The sequence below is a fragment of the Aegilops tauschii genome, chromosome 7, assembly GCF_002575655.3.
Source record: "Aegilops tauschii subsp. strangulata cultivar AL8/78 chromosome 7, Aet v6.0, whole genome shotgun sequence".
In the NCBI taxonomy this organism is placed as follows: domain Eukaryota; kingdom Viridiplantae; phylum Streptophyta; class Magnoliopsida; order Poales; family Poaceae; genus Aegilops; species Aegilops tauschii.
In genome coordinates, this window is record NC_053041.3 from 261,600,954 (window position 1) to 261,619,638 (window position 18,685).

The following is an 18,685-nucleotide window of genomic DNA, read 5'->3' on the forward strand; positions in this document are numbered from 1 at the left end:
ATATATATATATATATATATATATATATATATGGAATAAATAAATGGACTGTGACGTGCCAACGCGCGTGCCCAGGCATGGCCCGTGGCGTGCCGTGTGCCGGGCCTGGCCCGTTTAGCCCGGGTCGTGCCATTCCCGCGTGCTACCGGGCCGACCCAGTTAGCACGGCTCGTTTGGCCAGCTACCGGCCCGTTTGGTTGAGCATATCTATATATTGGCACTGGATGCCCGTGAAACATGTGTGTTGTATCCTATCCTCTCTCTACACAATTGTGTTCGGTGTTTTTTGCGCCCTGCACAAAAATGATACTTTTTTTTGCTAATAACATTACAATTGTGATGGTCCTATGAATTTAACTTGTACTATTTCCTCGTTGTCGATCCAAAAGCCATGACGTGTACTGGCCTGGCCAAACAGGCCGGCCCGGCCCGGCCCGGCCCGTGCTAATCATGCCTGGCCCGGCATGGCCCGCCATGGCATGTTTGTTGAGTGCTTCTTGGCCCAGGCACGACCTGATTATTAAACGGGCCGGTTAGCACGCTGGGCCACCTGTTTTTTAGTCTGTTGAGCTGTAATTTAGATCATATATATATATATATAAATCTGGAATAAATAAATAAATAAATGGACTGTGTCGTGCCAGCCCGCGTGCCCAGGCATGGCCCGTGGCGTGCCGTGTGCCGGGCCAGGCCCGTTTAGCCCGGGCCGTGCCATTTCCGCGTGCTACCGGACCGACCCAGTTAGCACGGCTCGTTTGGACAGCTATACGTGTAATCGAGGATGATGTTCCGTATCTTGGAAGAGAAACCATGTGAGGCCAGAATAAAAAAGAATGTGGCAGAGGAGATAAAGAAAGTGAGTCGTCCAGTCTCCGCGCGGAGTCTGAAACAGGACCCTAATCCCACGCTCTCGCAGTCGCAGTCGCACCCACTAATCACGGCGCATCAATCAAGCTGCCGCTATCAATCATTAACGGCGACAAGACCAAGCACACAAGCAAAACCACGCTAGTATACAAATCCCCCGAATATAGCAGAGCGTCCGGTCAAACCGGCCTTCATTTGCCAAGCACGGTGCATAGATAGATAAATAAACAAAAGAAAAGAAAAAGAGGGAGGGATTTTTCAGGTCCCTCTGTCCAATGGAGTCACGCGGCACGTAGCTCCGCCTCGGACCACATGCACACGCAAACCCCAATTAAAAATTATTATTACTCGCCACGAGAAAATCAGCTTTTATTTTTGTTTTTGTCCGAGCAAGCGAGCGAGCTCCTCGCGAGGCTGCCCCTCTCTCTCTCTCTCTCTCTCTCTCTCTCTCTTCCCCCACATCTTCAGTTCGAGGTCGGCGCTTGGGCCTCACCTCTCCTCGCCGTCGGCATTCCGCCGCCTCCCCCTACCGGAGCCACCTTCTATAAGCTTCTCCATGGACGACTCCGGTGGCGCTGATCCGGCGCGCCAGCATCTGTCCCCGCAGGGCGGCGGGGGCGGGCAGCCGCCAGTGCCGCGCTCCCCGACCCCGCTCGACCTCGCCGCCGCCTCCGCCTACCACCACAGGCGCCTCTCCCCGTCGCCCCGGCCCCCGGCTCACCCGCAGGTGCGTCTCCCGTCGCCCTACGGCCAGATCCCCTCCGGCGCCGCGGCCCACCACGCGCGCTCGCTGTCGCAGCCCCTCTTCTTCTCTCTCGACTCGCTCCCGCCGCCGCCGTACGCCGATCTGGCCGGCCCCCCCGCCATCCCGCCCTCCCCGCCGTCTTCAAGCTCCGACCCGCCGCCCTTCGGCCTGCCGCCGCGGAGGGCTGGCCACCGCCGCTCTCAGAGCGACATCCCCTTCGGGTTCTCGCAGCTCAGCCCGCCACTGCCGCCCCCGGCGCCGGTGAAGCGCGAAGCGGCCACGGGACAGGATGGCGGCAGATTGGAGGGTGAGGACGCTGCGTTGTACGACCTTGTCAACGCCTACATGGACCTGGACGGGATGGACGCGCTCAACTCCTCCGAGGACCGCCACGACGACCGTGACAGTCACAGCCGTGCCAGCGGCACCCGCGCTGCCAGCGCGGCCGAGAGCAGCGAGAACGAAGCCGAGAGCCAGTCCACCTCAGCGGAGAGGAAGGACGGAGCCAAGTCTCGGCATTGTCGCAGCTTGTCCATGGACAGCTTCATGGGGAAGCTCAACTATGCCACAGGTGACGATTCACCAAAGCTACCCCTGCCGTCCCCCAGCGGTGGCCTTTCCAGGAGCGGGAGTGGGTCCTTGGATGGTGGTGGTGCTGCGTCACTGTTTGGTACCGAGTTCGCCAACGGGGAGTTCACTGAGGCTGAGAAGAAGAAGATCATGGCAAATGAACGCCTCGCAGAGATAGCTTTGACAGATCCTAAGAGGGTCAAGAGGTATGCATTTCATAATAGAGTGAAAAAATATTTCCCCCTCAATTTAAGCATCCTGACTTTTTAAAATTGACAGGATTTTGGCAAATCGCCAGTCTGCGGCAAGGTCAAAGGAGCGCAAGATGAGGTACATTCAAGAACTCGAGCATAAGGTACAGGTCTTGCAGACAGAGGCGACTACGCTTTCAGCACAGTTGACAATGATGCAGGTTTGTCTCATGGAGTTGCTCTGTATTTTGATTTTGTTTATGTTAGGACTGAACTAATTCTTGACGCACTTGTTTGCAGAGGGACTCTGGAGGACTTGCGACTCAGAACAATGAGTTGAAAATAAGGCTGCAAGCAATGGAGCAACAGGCACAGCTGAGAGATGGTATGCTTCTTATCGTCCCTTGCAGCATTGTTCTTCATTTCTTTTGGTGAAAATTAAACTGGGTTATGTCTTCTCGGGAAACTAGCAAACGGCAATATAAAAATAGCGCTCTTCAAGTATTATGCCAGCATGTGTTTGTGCCGACTTTCGACTGTCTGGGCTGGTTTGGTAGGCATGTAGTATCACCAATGCAGATCAGTGTTTTTATTGTTGGGTCGGGATAGTTTCTGTTTATGTGCACTCACACTGTAGGGTTTATCAAGGCCAAGCAAACAGTTTACATTAAAATGCAATAGTCGAGTGGTTCTTGGATGTTATTGCATGCTTCATGTGTCTCATTATAGATATATTGGTTCTTAATTTACCATGCATCTTGGCTGTGTTTGTAATAAAAAAAATTCATGGTTTGATGCTGAAAGATGACTTACCAATATTTATGCAAGCCAAAGCTAAACCAATTGGTTGGGTGCCAACTTCTCTGAAAACTTGCCTACATTTGGCAAGTTTTGGAGTTGCACAATAGGCATGCCAAAATGTTGGCTAGCAATTTTTGGCTCCCAACAAAAGCATGGACTATTACCTTTGTTTCGTGATTTACAGAAGATCGTGTGCTTGTTCTCTATGATAGTCAGTTATATTAAGTCGCCAAATGTAAGCATGCTAAAATATTGGCTAGCAATTTTTGGCTACCAACCAAAGCACACTCTATTACCTTGTTTCGTGATTATTATACAAAAGATAATGTGCTTGTTCTCTGTGTTAGTCAGTTATATTAAGCTATCATTATAAATATTACTGATTCTTTTTGTGCTGGTGTGCATATTTTCCAGGCGTTGATTACTTGCCGAGTAGATTAAAGTCCTTTTGTCTCAGGAAAGACCATGTGGTTTGCAAATTGGTTGAGTTGAAAATTGATGGCGCAGTATATTCATTTTATATTATTACTTTATTAGTTGCGAGGGGTTCGGTCACCAGGTGGCTGGGTTGTACCATTATGGTACATACTTTTACTGGGATATTTTTTGAACAATATGTATTTGGAAAATCTTGCATATCGTAACACTGTTTTATCATTAATCAATGTATGTTTTAAAATATTTTGAGAACCTTGAATACCTCAACACTATTTTCTCTTGATTTCCTCATGTGCGTCTAGTTTGACTAGGTTTGTTACTCTTGCTTACATGAGGATATATCAACTAGTGTCCAGTTCCTTTAGATGCTAATGTGACCTTCTGTTCGTTTTGGTTCCTTTGGGCACATTTTATGGTTGATAAGTACTATAGGCGTATACTGTAGAAACTGTCTTCTTGCTCGCTTTTGTCGAAAAGGCTTGTATATTTTTCCTTAATGACATTTGAAAAGATCCAAATATTCGATATATCTAGTTTTGAATTGTGTTTAATAGCCTATTCAGATCTAAATGTCAGATTGCTATTTCAATTAGTACAAAATTCGTTTATGAAAGTTCACGCTGGTGATGTATACTTGTTTTGACCATTTTTAGTGTGTTGTAAGGTTGAAGGTCTATCATAGCATTTTCTCCATTGTCTTCTGTGTGTTTTCGGTTATTTACGGGTCCACAGTTGGTTTCAGGCTTTCAGTAAATGTTGTAGCTACTTAGCTAGCGGTCAGCAATTTACGCTAGTGATTTTGTTGCCATGGTCCTCGCTGTGGATTGATATATAGTCCATATGTAGCTAATATACAAGCCAAAATGTATGTTCGCCGACCGCCCCATATTTGTCCGCCCGGGCAACCACACCCCTTATACACAAAACCTCAACTCCATACAAAGCCATGCATATAGATCATATAGCACACAACCAATTCAACACAAGCCAAAATAATTCACAACAAATCAAATTCAACAATTCATGCATAGGCATACACGAATGAATCAATCGCCCCCATTGTTGCGCTCATGGATCTCCTTTTTGTTGATGATCCACTTCTTGCAATTGTCATACATGAGGATAGTGTCGGCCGACATGATCCTTGACTCAATGGTCCTCTTGAGTCTCACCCTCTCTTTCTCAAGCTCAATTGTCTCATATGCCTTCGCCTTCTCAAGCTCCATTTTTTTTGCCATTTCTCTTGCTTCTTTTTGGGTCACGTCCATGTGGCAGACATCTTGCTTGCCGCGTTGTCACGCGCATCCCCATCCTTCTCCCACTTCCTCCCCCTCAAGTGTCTATTCCTCTTTGGGTCGGTCCCATGTCAGTCCGCCCCTCCATTTGGCTCATCGTCGTCATCCACTCCAATAGATTGGTCAATTGACGGGGTTTTTGATATCTTCAAGAGGCTTGACCACCTTGGTTTCCCATTCAATTGCACCCAACAATCCAAAATAATCCAAGAAACGAAGCAAGACAAGGAAGATGATGAACAATGTGAAGCAAACAAAACTTACATGGCCATCGACTCCAATACCACTTTGGTGCTATTTGCCACTTGTGCATAGGAACTGCAAAACTTGTTCAAACAAAGGCGGATTTTGATTACCCATTTCATAGTTTGGAGGAGCTTCACCGTCATCTATCATATCCATCATGAACGAGTCCTAAAGATGCATCAGAATGAAACCACCATCCTATAATTGATCCGGTAAATGCACACGGGGCAAAAAAGACCTGAGCATTTTGTTGAGGAATATCTTCAAACAGTTGCTAGGCATGTCCGACGCCGAGGATCCCCAACGTTGTCCATGACTGTTGGAGTTGTGGTGACTTGTACGATGTGTCCAAGAGGCGTCCGCTTCCTGCACGAAGCCATCCGAGATGCCGGACCATTGCGAAGCTGGAACGGCGTAGGGTGTGGCCGAGGGCGCGGATGTGGTGAGCTCCATGTCAACGATGTCCTTCTTGCCTTCTCGCGGACGTACTGCTCCTTGCAGATGATGGTCTCCGCTTTGCTCCCAACGGTAGGGACCCCCATGGACTCCGCTGAGCCATCCTCCATGGTGCGGGCGGACGGCGGAGTGGGCTAGGACGGCTAGGACGAAGGAGGAGGTGGGCGGCGCAGATGCGGAAGAGGGCAACGCCTCGGACGCGGGAAAGGGAAGACAAACACAATAGAGAGAGTGGTCAATTTGGAGGGATTTGGGGTGGGTTCGGCTTGCTGGATCCGACGTGGTGGACGCATCTGGGTGGTCCCAAATCCGTCCCACATATGAGCTGTGTTTGAGGGGTGCCGGACAGCCGAACATATGGGCTGGGTTTGGGGGGTCCGTTTGGGTGGCTTATTTGTGTCCGTACAGTGTCTGGGCTGTCTGCCTGACATATGGGTGTGGCTTATTTTCATTATCTTCATGCTTGTTATCACAGTATTAGTTATGTATTGTGTTATATAATCCATGTTTAGTTGTTCAGGTTGTTGTTTGCAGTGTCTATTAAACCAGTCATGTGTCATTGTGTTTATTTGGGTGACAGGGTTATATATATGCTCGTCTTGCTTTGTGACTTTCATTGCTTAACTCTGGAAATCAACTGTGCATGTGCCATTTTTTTCTTTTCAGATAATATAAGATTTTATTTCCTTGTTGATGCACATTGTATTCTTTTTTGCCACCTATTGCATTGATTGAATGAAGGCTGTCATGTAATTTAATTAGTTGTTTTGCAATGTTCTGTCCATTGATTTATGTTTCTCTATGGGATTCATGTGTATCCAGCTCTGAATGAAGCACTGACGGGTGAGGTCCAGCGGCTGAAACTTGCAACCGGTGAGATTACGGATGCTCGTATGTCGAAGGCGGGTCTACAGCAGCAGATGAACTCCCAGCTGATTCAAATGCAGCAGCTGCAAATACAGCAGCAGCAACAGCAGCAGTCATCACAGACGCAGCAGGCTCAGCAACAGCAGCAGCAGCAGCAGCAGCAGCAGCAACAGCAGTCGCAGCAATCAGCATAGACCAAGTTACAAAGAACCTGGATCTCTGTAGCAGAGGAGAAACGCGAATCTAGACAAGCATGATGAGTTGAAGGATGGTGATCGTATGTGCGAGCGGAGAGAAAATAATATCTTTTGATTATATCAGACAGGTTGTAGGATTGATAGCAGTGGTTGGGCAACGGATGCTGCCCGAGTTCTTTTGTTTAAGGTGGTCAGCGTGGAGCATGGTCGTCGTCGTACCGTATTATCTGTCGTATATTCGTGCTGTACATGAGTACCTTCCTGGTGAGTCACTGTGGTAGTCTTCTCATTAAAGATTCTTCCCGACGAGTTGTTTCTGCGAGTCTTTGAGATTATTATATTACAAAATCTACAACAGTACCTGTGCCGTGATCGTGTAATGGAGGATATGGCGTACTACTTCGTCAGCGTTCGGGCTATGCTTGTGTTCACGTTTTGGCGTTGGTTGCTTATGAAAGTAACCGTTGCAGATCTTGCTCTCCAAAAATTCGAGTGTGGCGAGCTAGGTAAGCAATCCATTCAAAAAAAAAAGTTCCAGTCCGCGAACAACGAACGTGGACAAAGTCAGCCGCCCTCAGAGCATCTACATTTTACTAGTAGAATGCCCGTGCGTTGCTATAGGCAGAAGCTGAATGCCCGTGCGTTGCCATAATATTTCTAGCTTCATATAGAGAGAGGTAAAGATAAGAGCGGTAGTATGATTAGAGAGGGGAAAGAAAAGGCTTCCATGAAAACACAATGTAATTCATATTCACCAGGAAGCAACAGAAGTATGATTAGAGAGGGGCTCTCTCTGTCACCTTGTGATGTTCTCTCTCTCTATCACCTTGTGATGCTCTCTCTCTCTAACCTTGTGATGCTTTCCGTCTCCTCGAATAGGCGCAGTGTTAGTGCTAACATTTATTCTGTTCCTTTTCCTCTGTTCTTAGATTGTATGTCATGCACATTTATTCAGCACACAATACTGGGAATCCATGTGCAATACCTCATAAACTCTAAACTGGACGTCGGCGTACAAGTTAAACACAAGTAAAAAAATTGCAGACAGTTGCATTACATATACTCCCTCCGTTCCTTAATATTTGTCTTTCTAGGCATTTCAAATGGACTAAACATACGGATGTAGGTAGACATATTTTAGAATATAGATTCACTCATTTTGCTCCATATGTAGTCACTTGTTGCAATCTCTAGAAAGACAAATATTTAGGTACGGAGGGAGTACGTCACAACTAAGTGGCACGACACTTGTTCAGTTACAACAGATACATCATGGTCCATTACAACGCTTGCTTCTATATTTAAACTACAACCCAGGGCGGTTAGGGAATGTGCTACTTTATTACAATCTCTACTGGAGTACACAAGTTTTAAAACTGTAAGTTTTAGTAGAGAAACTCCTTCACATCCAGCATAGAAATGCAGACCTCAAGAGAGATCTTTCCCTTCATGTTCCACACCCGCCAGTCTCAAAACTAATATTGCTTATACCTCAACTTTACTTAGCAGTCACAACTAATTGTGCTCATTTGTGAGCCGACACAATCTCAACATGCAAGTGACGTAGTATATTCAGAGTTTTACCCATCGTACATGCGATATCATCTCTTTCATCGTCTCTAATGATAGATCCCTAGCCACCATTACTATTTCCAGAAAAGAAAGCCCATCACAGTTTACCTTCAAAGTTCCTCCTTCAGGTCATTTCCATTTTGTTTTTTTCCAGTAATTCTCTTCTCCTTCTTGAAAATACAAGAGCACTAATCAACTTGCTTGTAGGCAATATAAGAGAGCTCTTCTACATTTCTTATTTTACCTTCCTCCCCGCTTTTGCCACTTTCAAACCACCACTGATGTAATGTTCTTATCTTGATTTGTACTTCTTCCTCCAGTTTGGTATATTGCACATATTACTTTCTCCATAGTTTGTTTTGCATTCATTTTCCTTCTGAAATCTTCTAGTACCAACCTTGGAATAGAGTAACTAAAAAAAGGTGGCTGCAGTTGTTTTTCTTGTACTCCCTCCGTTCCTAAATATAAGCCTTTCTAGAGATTCCAATATGGACTACATACGAAGCTTATACATCCGTATGTAGTCCTTATTGAAATCTCTAAAAGGGCTTATATTTCGGAATGAAGGGAGACAACAAATTTTTTATAAGAGCACCATTAACTATCCCATTCCAAAAGAAAAGATGCTAGCACAGAAAGAGGACCCAAAATATCTTGTCGAGGATAAAAAACAGCAGTTTATTTTCTTCTTATACCACCATCGTCTAAACATTGACAATGCATTTTATACGTGTCATCGCGTAGACAAAAATGCATGAATAACTATAGGATGCAGTTTACAACATGAAAGAACATAACTTTTGAATTTAAAACATGAATCAATTTTACCAAATTGCACATGGAGCAAATAGAATGGCATCCAATAGTGCATCTCCCTATAACATCATGGTTGACACCGTCACCGCAACTCTGCTGTCACCGTTGGTGAATCGAGAAAATAATAACCAATAAATAAGGGCAATTGAGTGTAAAGAAATAAACTTCAGCTCAGACAAAGCACATACTTAGGACTGGAGAACATCACATATAATGAGAAGGTATTTCACCTCCGTACAGAGTGAATATTTTGCAAATTGCGATGTGATCATGTTATGCTTTATATGTTAATATCTGACTCCCTAAGCTGAGACCATTGTTACACAAAACTAAAACAAAGCTAGTGCATTAGTTGTCACCCAATGATTAGACATTGCTCATTTCTGATAATACATCAAGAACATTAAATGTTAATGTAAAAACTTTTTGACAAGTAAGACTGTTATCTGGTAATCCTCAAATCGTATGTACCAACCAATGGCTCCACAAGTATCCTAGCTATGTGACACTCTTTCTAATACTAACAAACAAACAAAATTATCATAAAGCACACATATTGACAAATTGGGTACTAAGGACAAGATGGGGTCTCCTGTCAGAGATATAACCATCAAATAGACAAAATGACTTTTTTTGAAAAGGACAAAATGACTTTTAGTTGTTCAATAATCTTCAAACTTTTTTATTTATATGAAAGACACCCAAAGAGCATCTTATAACTAACCGGAGAATTCTGATTACCTTCGACCATTCTCATCTTCCATTAACCCGCTTAGCTTTCCGCACATGTCGCTGCGAGAAAAACAAGATTCCAAGTTATATCATGCTTTTATTTGGTTCAGCAATAAAGCAGATTGTATGTTTTGTAGAGCATTCAAGAATTTGAAGATTATTGTTTGCAACAGCTACCAACCTAGTATATACACTCATCCAAAGCTTGCTCCTGCTGATTTAGATTATTAACTTCTGTCATTATACAATATTGATTTTTGAGAGTTATCATAATACTATATCCCTGCAAGAATATTCAGGTGCGTGTAGGATTAGTATGTCAATTTCAGTAGGAATAACAAATTTACATGAACAATACCTTCAAACATGAAAGGCCATGATCTAATTTTACTCCTCAATCATTTAGGACCCTGTAATGTTATGTAAAATTAGCTCATAGTACGTTAATGGACATGGTAAATAAATATTAATAAATGATGGAATACAAGTTCAAGAAAGGAAAACAACATACTTCCAACGAATTCTGTTTTAAGTTTCTTTTCTATATGACCATTCCTTGGAGGACATTTGTGACGTCATTTGTTTAGATCCATTTGTGATGTCATATATGCTTCGATTTGGACCTTGATTGGGGTTATAATTTGTCAAACAAAAGTGTGTGCACTGTACATACTTGAAGCTTGCGCACGCACTTAAAAATGCCCCAGAAAAAATACAAGTATATTTGAGGCTAAATTGTTATAAATGTCCCAGAAAAACAGAATCAAGAGCTAACAATATGTAGAAGTATTAACCCTGAAGAATCACACCTTTGGCCTAGACAAATGGTATGTAAGAAAATAAGAAAATAAGGACCAAAGCCCTGCTAACCATCTATGATTGCGTTTGTTCAATTTCAATAGAACAACAACTCCAAAATGTGATAATTTGGGGAAACTTCCAAAGATTTGCACCGCAATAGCCAGGAAGGTAAAGAAGCATAGCATGGCGGTGAAACGAGCACAGGAAAGCAACATACCTGACCGGTGCCGGCGAGCGCAGCTTTCCTCTACATTGTTAGTCGCTCCTTCCATGCACATCCCACTATCTCAAGGTAATCGTCGTTGGTCTCTCCACTGGCATAGTCTCCACACTGAGAAAAGAAACTGACGAAAATTACACGGGGTGCAGACAACATCTTACATCTGAAACATTAACCATGATTAGTTTTTACTCAACAAAAATCCCCAAGCCCGAAGTATATTTTCTTAACCTCTAGAGTAACAAACCACAAATTGCTGTTTGGTGCATCAATAAAAAAATTTAAAGAGAGCTCAACCAAAGAAGCAAAAAAATGGTCTTGTGCTAAACTTCTAATCAGTTAATCACATACACATATGAGCTAAACATATTCGTGTGATAGGCGGGATAAGAGATAAAGCAAACTCCTTTTTATCTATCACATTCTTTAGATAAAGCAAACTCCTTTTCTCTATCACATTCTTTTGTACCTAACTCAGAAATAAAATCGTTACTTATGTTGGCATTTGACATATTTACTCTTAAGCAACTGTCGAATCTTTCTTTCCTACCCATTGACCCACAAAACAAGTTTTGCAACTAATGGCAGAAGTGATGCTTAATCATTTAGACCTATTCTCTTTTTTTGGCATGGATTTAGACCTATTCTTTTCAAGTTCCTGAAGAAAAAACATCTGAAAACTGCCTTGTTAATTAGAACCATTAGCATCTTCACGCGAGGCTGTATGCATAGGTGGGTTTCTACCTCCCTCGCTCCCTAATGTATTCTAATGGCTCGCCACTAATCATGTCTAAATAAACCTTCACAGTTTCCATGCAAATCAACTGGTATTCTTGGCGATTATTACTGTTAAATCAACCGGCATTTCAGCTCCCTCCCTCCCTCCCTCTCCCTCTCTCTCTCTCCCTCTCTCTCTCCCTCCCTCTCTCTCCCTCCCTCCTCTCTCCCTCTCTCTCTCTATCTCTCCCTCCCTCTCTCTCCCTCCCTCCTCTCCCCCCTCTCTTTTATGGCCTGCACAGGACATTTAGCAAGGCATTAGGTCTAACATATGACAGTGCTACAAATAAAAACATAAAACATGTACTTGGAAGGATCGTGCTCAGAACACGAATACAAGGGATAAATATTTTTTACATTTATCCATTTTACCTATATATATATAGGTAAATCAACCGGCATTTCAGCTCCCTCCCTCCCTCCCTCTCTCTCTCTCCCTCTCTCTCCCTCTCTCTCTCCCTCCCTCTCTCTCCCTCTCTCTCTCCCTCTCTCCCTCCCTCTCTCTCCCTCCCTCCTCTCCCCCCTCTCTTTTATGGCCTGCACAGGACATTTAGCAAGGCATTAGGTCTAACATATGACAGTGCTACAAATAAAAACATAAAACATGTACTTGGAAGGATCGTGCTCAGAACACGAATACAAGGGATAAATATTTTTTACGTTTATCCATTTTACCTATATATATATATATATATTAATGGCTCATTACTAATGATGTCTAAATACACCTTGCAATGTGCCTGTCTTACAATTAGATAAAGCCATCAATTTGTGAGTGGAGGGGAAAATTAAAAATTCATGAGAAAGTTATCACCACTTTTTCTGCGTTGGTGCACACCGATGATTAAGGACATGAAGCAACTCTTCTTTGTCTCTTTTATACAATTTCACCTTGCCACTGCAAAAAATATATAATTACGCTTTCATTGTCTTGCAATCTTGAAGTTTCTTTGGAATGCCGGCAACCTGAAATGAAGGTTATCACTCTAAAAAGAGTGTCATGTTAAGGAAAATGCATCAGACTGTATTTGAGGCAAATTAATGTTGGATTGATCTTTCAATAATTTGAATTTGGTGGTAGAGTAAGTGCATTATTGAGCTTCTATTATAAGTGACAACTGGCCTTAAAATAACATGGTAGTATTCACTCAAGAATCTAGAATCGCACATCAACAATCTCCTCGTTACTTGCCAGTACAATATCACATAATATTGAGCGGTCCAGAAAACGAAGACATGTTCATCTACCACACTCTTTGTCAAAATAAGAATAGTCACTGTCCTTACTAAAAAAAATTAGTATTTCTCTCAAGAATCTAGAATCGCACATCAACAATCTCCTCGTTACTTGCCAGTACAATATCACATAATATTGAGCGGTCCAGAAAATGAAGACATGTTCATCTACCACACTCTTTGTCAAAATAAGAATAGTCACTGTCCTTACTAAAAAAAAATAGTATTTCTAAAAACCAGAATAAACTGTAACACAGAGGAACATAAATCAACATAATTTTGAATTGCATCTGAGGTGAGCAGGAGCACCACATCGGCAACTTTATCTTCACCAATCTGCAACAGATATATGCACATGAGGCCCTAAAATTAAATCAAAAACAGAAATGTATAATGAATTCCAAAAAAAAAAGAAATCCCTAGGATTGCTCGCTGAGTAAAGCAGAAAGTCACATTAGTCGGCGTACACACGCCCCAGAACGCCTTGCACATCCCGGCGCTTGGGCGGACTGTAGCCTGCGCGGCTGCGCCGTGCCGTGGAGGTTGAGCCAGTCGAAGATGAAGCGTGGCCTAGCATGTCGACGCAGCACCAAAAAATAGGTCTGCAGGAACGACACACCTACGCACCCCTATGAGGAAGTTTGGCCATGCGTGCGTGGAGTAATAGCGTTGTGCGGGCAGCAAGGAGGTCCAGCGTGGGAGGCGGGGTCCTGCGAGGAGAGCGCCGACGAGGGTGCCGTTGAATGTCTGTTGCCACCGGCATTCAACTTGTCTGGAATGCATGGCTGGTAAACGAGCACGACATCGACGGAGTCGGCTGCTGCAGCGTGGAGGAACACATTGGTGAGCAAAATCGGAGTGGGACACAATATGTACGTGACGATCTCTCTCTCGCTCCCTCTCGCCCGGTTGAAAAAGGGATATGCTCTATCACTTTGAAAAGAAGAAATCTTGAATTTAATAATTACAAACCCTGCACACAATTGTAGAAAGCAAACACATCTAGAAGACCACATGTATATTAGTAGTAGAATAAATAGCATTTCTTGTGGACAAAAGCAATGAAATAAGTTGATATTCTTTATTCACTTCAGTGCAGATGCGTCCTTTGTGTGTGCTTGTGGGTGGTGAGATGCACCAACCTATTCAGCATATTCGAGAGAAGTGCGACACATAAGATGCTACATGAAAGCTGTAGTTTTTCAGCTTTAAGAGCTGCCCGTGCGTTCTTATGGGGAATAAAAATCATTTTAGACAAACGTGTTCTCATAAAATTATCAACAGAATACGGTTGACACTTCACCCATTTTTGGAGAGGTTGAATCTAAGACACAGAAAGCAGTGCAAACCAAGCAAGATGGTAGATAAATTAAGGGAGGCCCAATTACCTTTGCTGAGTGTTTTACTAACTGAAAGAAGGTTATTCAGGTGAAGCTTGTGCTCTGAACAGGACCCCATGTCAGCAAGTTGGCAAAGTCACTGGGATACGCAATATAGTAAAAATCCATGGAATTATGAGAAGGCAGAGATATGAATGCGAAAGAACTGTTAAATGCATGCTATATTAGGCAGCTCGTAGACACTTGCCATATCAATCACCAACTATTATCTTTCATAACACAAGATATGTGTAATATAGTTGTCCAGTACATGAAACTTGTGGGTAGAAGAAGTAAACAAATATAGTCTGTCCACAGCTACCTTCATGTTTGTCTTTTTCTGGGAAATGATCCCATGATAAATGGATTGGAGAGAAAATGATATCCCTACCTCGAATCTGTACTTAGTGAGATACTCTTCTCCGGCTTCTCAAATGCGGAACTTCTCTACAAATAAAAAATAACTGCAGATCATCAACAACAAAATTTAAGTGAATTTCAGATCAGTCAGAATTAATTCAAAAGCATGCCCTCTTCATGAGACCGTGAAGCTTTCTTGCATTTTGTGTTGAAATAAATGTACCATCTGATAGCAGACCAATTTTTTTGTTTCTTTATAAATGATTTGCTCTCTGCTCATAGTCTGACCAAAAAAAGAATTATTTGAAGTTTTGTACTCCAGATGTAAAAATAGTGATACTGGTAAATCCAAAAGGAAGTGGGTACGTCATGTGTGTTTTTGGGAGGATGGATGTATGTTTGTGAGATCACATTCCGGCATAATAATTCCAATTTCTTGAAAAAAAATCCGTGTGACTTTGGAGCACAAATCTAAAGTTAAAACATCCCAGCCTGCACAAATCTGAGTAAAAAAATTGATTAGACTAAGACAAGGATTCTAGAAGATTACCCTCGCAAAGTTGAAGTTGGTTTCCCTTTCCGCCTGCAACAAAAGAAATTATCAATAGAATCACTGTAATGCACGTACTGAACATGCTTATCTAATCTGTTATTCTCTTGTTCTTTGGGATGAAATACAAATCTTTTTCTTTGATGGCACATTGTAGTAGCTCTGAGCAGAAACCTTTTTCTAATGCATGTACATGAACATGCTTATCCAATTCTGGACTGATCAAAGTATAAAGTACTCCCTCTGTAAACAAATATAAGAGCGTTTACATCACTAATTTAGTGATCTAGACGCTCTTATATTTCTTTACGGAGGGAGTATATAAACTATGAATAAGTGGATTGCCTTTAGAGAAGAGAACAAGAGGAACTCAAACGAACTGATCCAATCCTGACCTTGCTATGGAGCACGGCCGCCTCCATCAGGGCAACGCATGAACAGATCGTAGATGGCCGCTGCCACCGGCCGCCACGCTGACAAAGAGTTCTGACGGAGGGCACTCTGACTCAGAGGAGATAAACGGACAGATGTAGACGTGGACAAGAGGGCATTCGGTTTGGAGGGCGCATGGAGGTCCGTCGCATCAGCCCCGTCGCCGATGCCCCCGCCCCACGGCTTGACTACGGCCTTTCCGTCGGCGTGGGCGTGAATGGCAGCCGGCGGCGGCGGTGCCGCGGAAACCCTCACGGACAGGTGGCCGGGCGGGCGAACGGGACGCGGTTAGGCCGCATCAAAGAAGAGGAGCGTGTCGTAGGTGGATCGGCGAAGAGAGGGAGCGCCTGTGGCAGGGAGGCGGCGGTGGGTGGAACCCTAGCCGGGCTTTTTTGTGCGAGCGGGCCTCGCTCCTGGTTCGTGCGAGCGGCGGGGGCAGGAGGAATCGCTCGTACGAGCGTCTGGTAAAATCATGATGTGAAGGTGATCTCATGTAAGACTACTCACGATGGGAGTAACATAAGACTACCCACAGTGAGAGTAACATAGGTAGTAACATCACACATATCTAGATAAAGTAGATGACGTGACAAGTAATAAATGAAGAAAGGGGGAAGGTAGTAACATAGCTAGTTACTAGTAGTATAAGTAACATCACACATATCAAGACAAGATGTGTCTATAGTCTAATAAATGAAGTGTTGCATGTTACCACACATATGTTACTCCCCACTATGGAGGTAGTAACATAGACTAGTAACATGGGTATGTTACTACGCTATGTTACTACCCATTGTGGCTAGTCTAAGTAGTAACATCACACATATCTAGATAATATAGATGATGTGGCAAGCAATAAATGGAGAAAGAGAGGCATGTGGTTACTACTAATGTGAGTAACATCACACATATCTAGATAATATAGATGATGTGGCAAGCAATAAATGGAGAAAGAGAGGCATGTGGTTACTACTAATGTGAGTAACATCACACATATCAAGACAAGATAAGTCTATAGCCTAATAAATGAAGTGTTGTATGTTACCACACATATGTTACTCCCACTGTAGAGGTAGTAACATAGAGTAGTAACATGGGCATGTTACTACACTATGTTACTACCCATTGTGGCTAGTCTAAGAAGGTAAGCAAATCATGATGTGATTTTTGAATCCTTAATTACCCAAGAATTAAATGAGCACCTACCAAAAAAAGCGCAAGAATTATTGCCTGATATAAACCGATGAAGTAGGGAAGGGGACGAAAAAATCTACGAAAAAAACCAGCGAAGGTGGGACGAAAAAAACCATGATAGATGGGACGAAAATTGACCGACGGAGTAACTGCTCCATTAAAAGTAGAGATCCCTAAACGTGTAGACTAATCAGTGTATCTCATACCTGTCTAAAAAGGTGATCCAATCGGACTTCCATTTTATTCCTAAACGTCTAGACTAACCGGTGTATCTCAAACACGCCTTAAATCTGAGGGCAATATGAAGTTGTCTGGGTACGCCCAGACACTCCTGCCACCTCAGCTAGCTAGCACACGGACCCACAAGTCATCCACACTTTTCCTTTCATCTCTCTCCTCAGGCCCATGGCCGAAGCAAAAAAATAAATTTACCGGGTTCTGGGAGGTACCGGTTAGTAATCGATCGTCCATCAATTTCATCTAGATCCGTGAGACCACTATACTGAGCAATACGGGCTGACACACCTGACATCTTTTCAGAGGAAAAAGAGTGTGAGGCTGGATGACCGCATGCATGTAATATTCTCTCTCACACATAAAGAGTTGGGTTTTAATTTCAGGACCTGATACGTCTTCAACGTATCTATAATTTTTTATTGTTCCATGCTATTATATATTCTGTTTTGGATGTTTAATATGCTTATTTATACACTTTTATATTATTTTTGGGACTAACCTATTAACCGAAGGCCCAGCCCAAATTGTTGTTTTTTGTCTATTTCAGTGTTTCGCAGAAAAAAAGGATATCAAACGGAGTCCAAACGGAATGATACGCTCTATCACACATAAGCCTCCTTATATCTTCCTCAAAACAGCCACCATACCTACCTATCATGGCATTTCCATAGTCATTCCAAGATATATTGCCATGCAACTTTCCACCATTCCGTTTATTATGACACGCTTCATCATTGTCATATTTCTTTGCATGATCATGTAGTTGACATCGTATTTAGTGGCAAAGCCACCATTCATAATTTTTTCATACATGTCACTCTTGATTCAACGCATATCCCGGTACACTGCCGGAGGCATTCACATAGAGTTATATTTTGTTCTAAGTATTGAGTTGTAATTGTTGAGTTGTAAATAATAAAAGTGTGATGATCATCATTATTAGAGCATTGTCCCATGTGAGGAAAGGATGATGGAGACTATGATTCCCCCACAAGTCGGGATAAGATTCCGGACTAAATAAAAAAAAGGCCAAAGAAAGAAAAAAGAAGGCCCAAAAGAAAAAAATGAAAAAATGAAAAAAAAATGAGAGAAGGGACAATGTTACTGTCCTTTTTCCACACTTATGCTTCAAAGTAGCACCGTGATCTTCATGATAGAGAGTCTCCTATGTTGTCACTTTCATATACTAGTGGGAATTTTTCATTATAGAACTTGGCTTGTATATTCCAATGATGGGCTTCCTCAAAATGCTCCAGGTCTTCGTGAGCAAGCAAGTTGGATGCACACCCACTTAGTTTCTTTTGTTGAGCTTTCATATATTTATAGCTCTAGTGCATCCGTTGCATGGCAAACCCTACTCCTCTCATTGACATCAATTGATGGGCATCTCCATAGCCTATTGATTAGCCGCGTCAATGTGAGACTTTCTACCTTTTTTGTCTTCTCTCATAACCCCTATCATTATACTTTACTCCATCCATAGTGCTATATGCATGGCTTGCGCTCATGTATTGCGTAAGAGTTGAAAAGGCTGAAGCGTGTTAAAAGGTATGAACCAATTGCTCGGCTTGTCATCGGGGTTATGCATGATGAGAACGTTTGTGTGATAATATTGAAACATAGCCTAACTATATGATTTTGTAGGGATAAGCTTTCTTTGGCTATGTTATTTTGATAAGACATAATTGCTTGGTTAGCATGTTTGA

The 18,685-nt window shown here is 42.9% G+C and overlaps 1 protein-coding gene and 1 long non-coding RNA gene across 18 annotated transcripts; one reads left to right on the forward strand and one right to left on the reverse strand.

Annotated features, from left to right (window-relative positions):
* Positions 1-1,222: 1,222 nt before the first annotated feature.
* LOC109738430 (bZIP transcription factor 29) lies at positions 1,223-7,028 on the forward strand. The gene is made up of 4 exons (XM_020297536.4): positions 1,223-2,388; positions 2,462-2,594; positions 2,674-2,758; positions 6,432-7,028. The coding sequence occupies exons 1-4, from the start codon at positions 1,424-1,426 to the stop codon at positions 6,668-6,670; spliced, it is 1,422 nt and encodes a 473-aa protein (XP_020153125.1). The 5' UTR covers positions 1,223-1,423; the 3' UTR covers positions 6,671-7,028.
* An 893-nt stretch (positions 7,029-7,921) lies between these two features.
* On the reverse strand, positions 7,922-16,027 carry LOC109738431 (uncharacterized). 17 transcript variants are annotated; one of them, XR_012188468.1, is made up of 11 exons: positions 15,512-16,027; positions 15,117-15,149; positions 14,598-14,653; positions 14,216-14,306; positions 13,281-13,647; positions 12,406-13,163; positions 10,812-10,925; positions 10,152-10,203; positions 9,975-10,076; positions 9,803-9,853; positions 7,922-9,154 (listed from the first exon to the last, which is right to left on the reverse strand). It is a non-coding gene; the product is annotated as an uncharacterized lncRNA (long non-coding RNA). The 17 variants fall into 17 exon arrangements; XR_012188470.1 differs by having other exon boundaries at positions 7,922-9,157; XR_012188475.1 differs by having other exon boundaries at positions 7,922-9,157; positions 9,786-9,853.
* Between the last annotated feature and the right edge of the window lie 2,658 nt (positions 16,028-18,685).